The sequence below is a fragment of the Rutilus rutilus genome (assembly GCF_951802725.1).
Source record: "Rutilus rutilus genome assembly, chromosome: 14".
NCBI classification, from domain to species: Eukaryota; Metazoa; Chordata; class Actinopteri; order Cypriniformes; family Leuciscidae; genus Rutilus; species Rutilus rutilus.
In genome coordinates, this window is record NC_140219.1 from 2,852,501 (window position 1) to 2,855,000 (window position 2,500).

The following is a 2,500-nucleotide window of genomic DNA, read 5'->3' on the forward strand; positions in this document are numbered from 1 at the left end:
CAATAAACAAGATACAACTAGTCCAAAATTCAGCTGGTAGAGTTCTTACCAGGTCAAAACATGATCATATTTAACTGATCTTCTACTGATCTTTAACTGATCTTCTACCGTCTTACAATCCATCACGCTCTTTAAGATCACAAAACTCTGGGCTTTTGATTCTACCTAGAATATCTAAGTCCACTAACGGAGGGAGAGCGTGTTCACGTTTGGCTCCTAAACTCTGGAATAGCCGTCCGGATAATGTTCAGGGCTCACTCTCTCAGTTTAAATCTAGATTAAAGACGCATCTCTTTAGCCAAGCATTCATATAATGCATCTCATAACCTTATACTCCAGTTATATCAGATCAAATGCACATGATTATCGAAATTGTAATGTAGACTTTTCTGTAAAGCTGCTTTGAAAGTATATGCATTGTGAAAAGCGCTAAAACAAATAAATGTGAATTAAATTTGATTGAATTAAATAATTAAATGATTTATGAGACAACGCTTCCCCGCAGAATTTTTTACGGAATTTATAATATATATATATATATATATCTTACAAAAAATATTATTTTACAAATTTTAAATATATATTTTATAAAATAATTTGGACTCTAAAACTGCTATAGAATCAAAGCCATATGTTTTACCAAGTCGTGTTCCAAATTTAAAGTTGATATCACAAAAATTGAGCCGCTAAATTGTTTTATACCGTTTTCATAATAACGCAATGTCCAATTTCAAAACAGTTTTCACAGGATGAATTTTGAGTGTTTAAGTTTTCGAATTATACCCAGTTACTAAAATATGTAATCAAAAAGACATTAAAAAGGTTATGCTTAAAATAAGAACAAATATCTGCCAAGAAAAGATTGTGAAAAGGGAAAACAAGATTGTGACATTTTATCCCGTTTTAAGCATAAACTCACTTCATTTTTGTACATTTTTCACACTTAATATCACACTTTCAAGTAATTTAGCTTCTCCAGTAAATGTATCTTGGGTCACACTTTATTTTAGGGTGTCACTGTTACAGTGTAATTATATATTTAAGTACTGAGTAATATTAAGCAACTACATGTAGCCTACTTACTATAGGGTTAGGGTAGGGTTAGGATTTGGTTGAGGGTTAGTTGCATGTAATTATGCATAATTTACTGTTATTATACTACGGTAAGTACATGTATATGTAACAAGAACACTGTAAATTAAAGTGTTACCGTATCTTGATTTTAGAATGTTTAGATATTTGTAAAAACAAGACAGAAATTCTGAGTATGTCCATTATTATTTGCAGTTTAGTCTTTCAGCGTAAGTCATATTTCAGCCATGAGACTCACTGTATTGAGCGGCAGCCCTCATTTTCTGCCATACTCCAAACTTCAGATTCCCCAGATGCTTTGCCACATCGATCTGCACTTCCGGAAGCTTCTCTGGACACGGACTGGTGCTCTGAGGACTGGGAAAACATCCCTGGATCAGTACTGGTCCTGATGCTAACTCACAATCCCAGCAGAGAGGCTTCAAACACGGGGTATTTCACTCACCTGTCAGGACAGCCTTTGTACTTCTTTAAACGGATTTGCACGGCCATGGAAATGACAAACAGATATTATAATCAAAAACAAATCTCATGATTAAAATCAATAAAGGTTTATAATTCTTATAAATTGCTCAATGGTAATGGCTCTATTTATAAAGATCAGCTTCTATATAGAATCTTAAAGGGTTCCATCAGGCGCTTCATAAAGAATATTTTAGGGGTCTTATTAAAAATGTATTGATTTTGATTTATCAGCTCGTAAACATATTTTATCAGTAAAACATATACATAACCTGAAAGAAGCATGCAGTTATTAAAGAAGAACCCTAGGGCTCTACAATCCTAACCTTTTACAGTAAATATATAATGCTGTTCTTTAGAACTTTCTATTCATCGAAGAATCCTGAAAAAATGGTTTCCACAGAAATATGAAGCAGCACAACACTGATAATAATCATAAATGTTTCTTGATCATCAAATCATCATATTAGAATGATTTCTGAAGGATCATGTGACACTGAAGACTGGAGTAATGATGATTAAAATTCAGCTTTGATCACAGGAATAAATTACACTTTACTATATATTCACATTGAAAACTGATATTATAAATTGTAATAATATTTCACAATATGACTGTTTTTACTGTTTTTTTTTTATCAAAAAATGTTAATATTTAAAAACTATTAAAATAATTTAAATTGTGCAGACAAGTTTTTTTTTTTTTTTTGTCCAGGCTACTGAGAAATTATGAACATGCAAAAACTAGAGAGAACCAATGAAATATTAATAACCGAATATGTTTTAGTCTTTGTATGCTTTTTGTTTGTTTTTTATGCTTTTATGTTTTTATTTATCTTTTTATAACCTGTAGCTGTAATCTGTAATTTTTACCAAATAATTTTGTCAGATAAATACCTTAAACAAGTTTAGTGTTTTGTTCTTCTCTCATATTCAAAATATTTAT

General features: G+C 31.0%; 1 protein-coding gene across 1 annotated transcript in view; it reads right to left on the bottom strand.

Moving 5' to 3' along the window:
- Positions 1–2,500, bottom strand: part of trim35-27 (tripartite motif containing 35-27) — a 7,635-nt gene that overhangs the window by 2,089 nt on the left and 3,046 nt on the right. Inside the window, exons 4-5 of the mRNA XM_084431195.1 lie at positions 1,538–1,560; positions 1,331–1,449 (exon numbers count right to left, since the gene is read on the bottom strand). Coding sequence (XP_084287321.1) covers positions 1,331–1,449; positions 1,538–1,560 — 142 coding nt within the window. The remainder of the gene's footprint in view (positions 1–1,330; positions 1,450–1,537; positions 1,561–2,500) is intronic.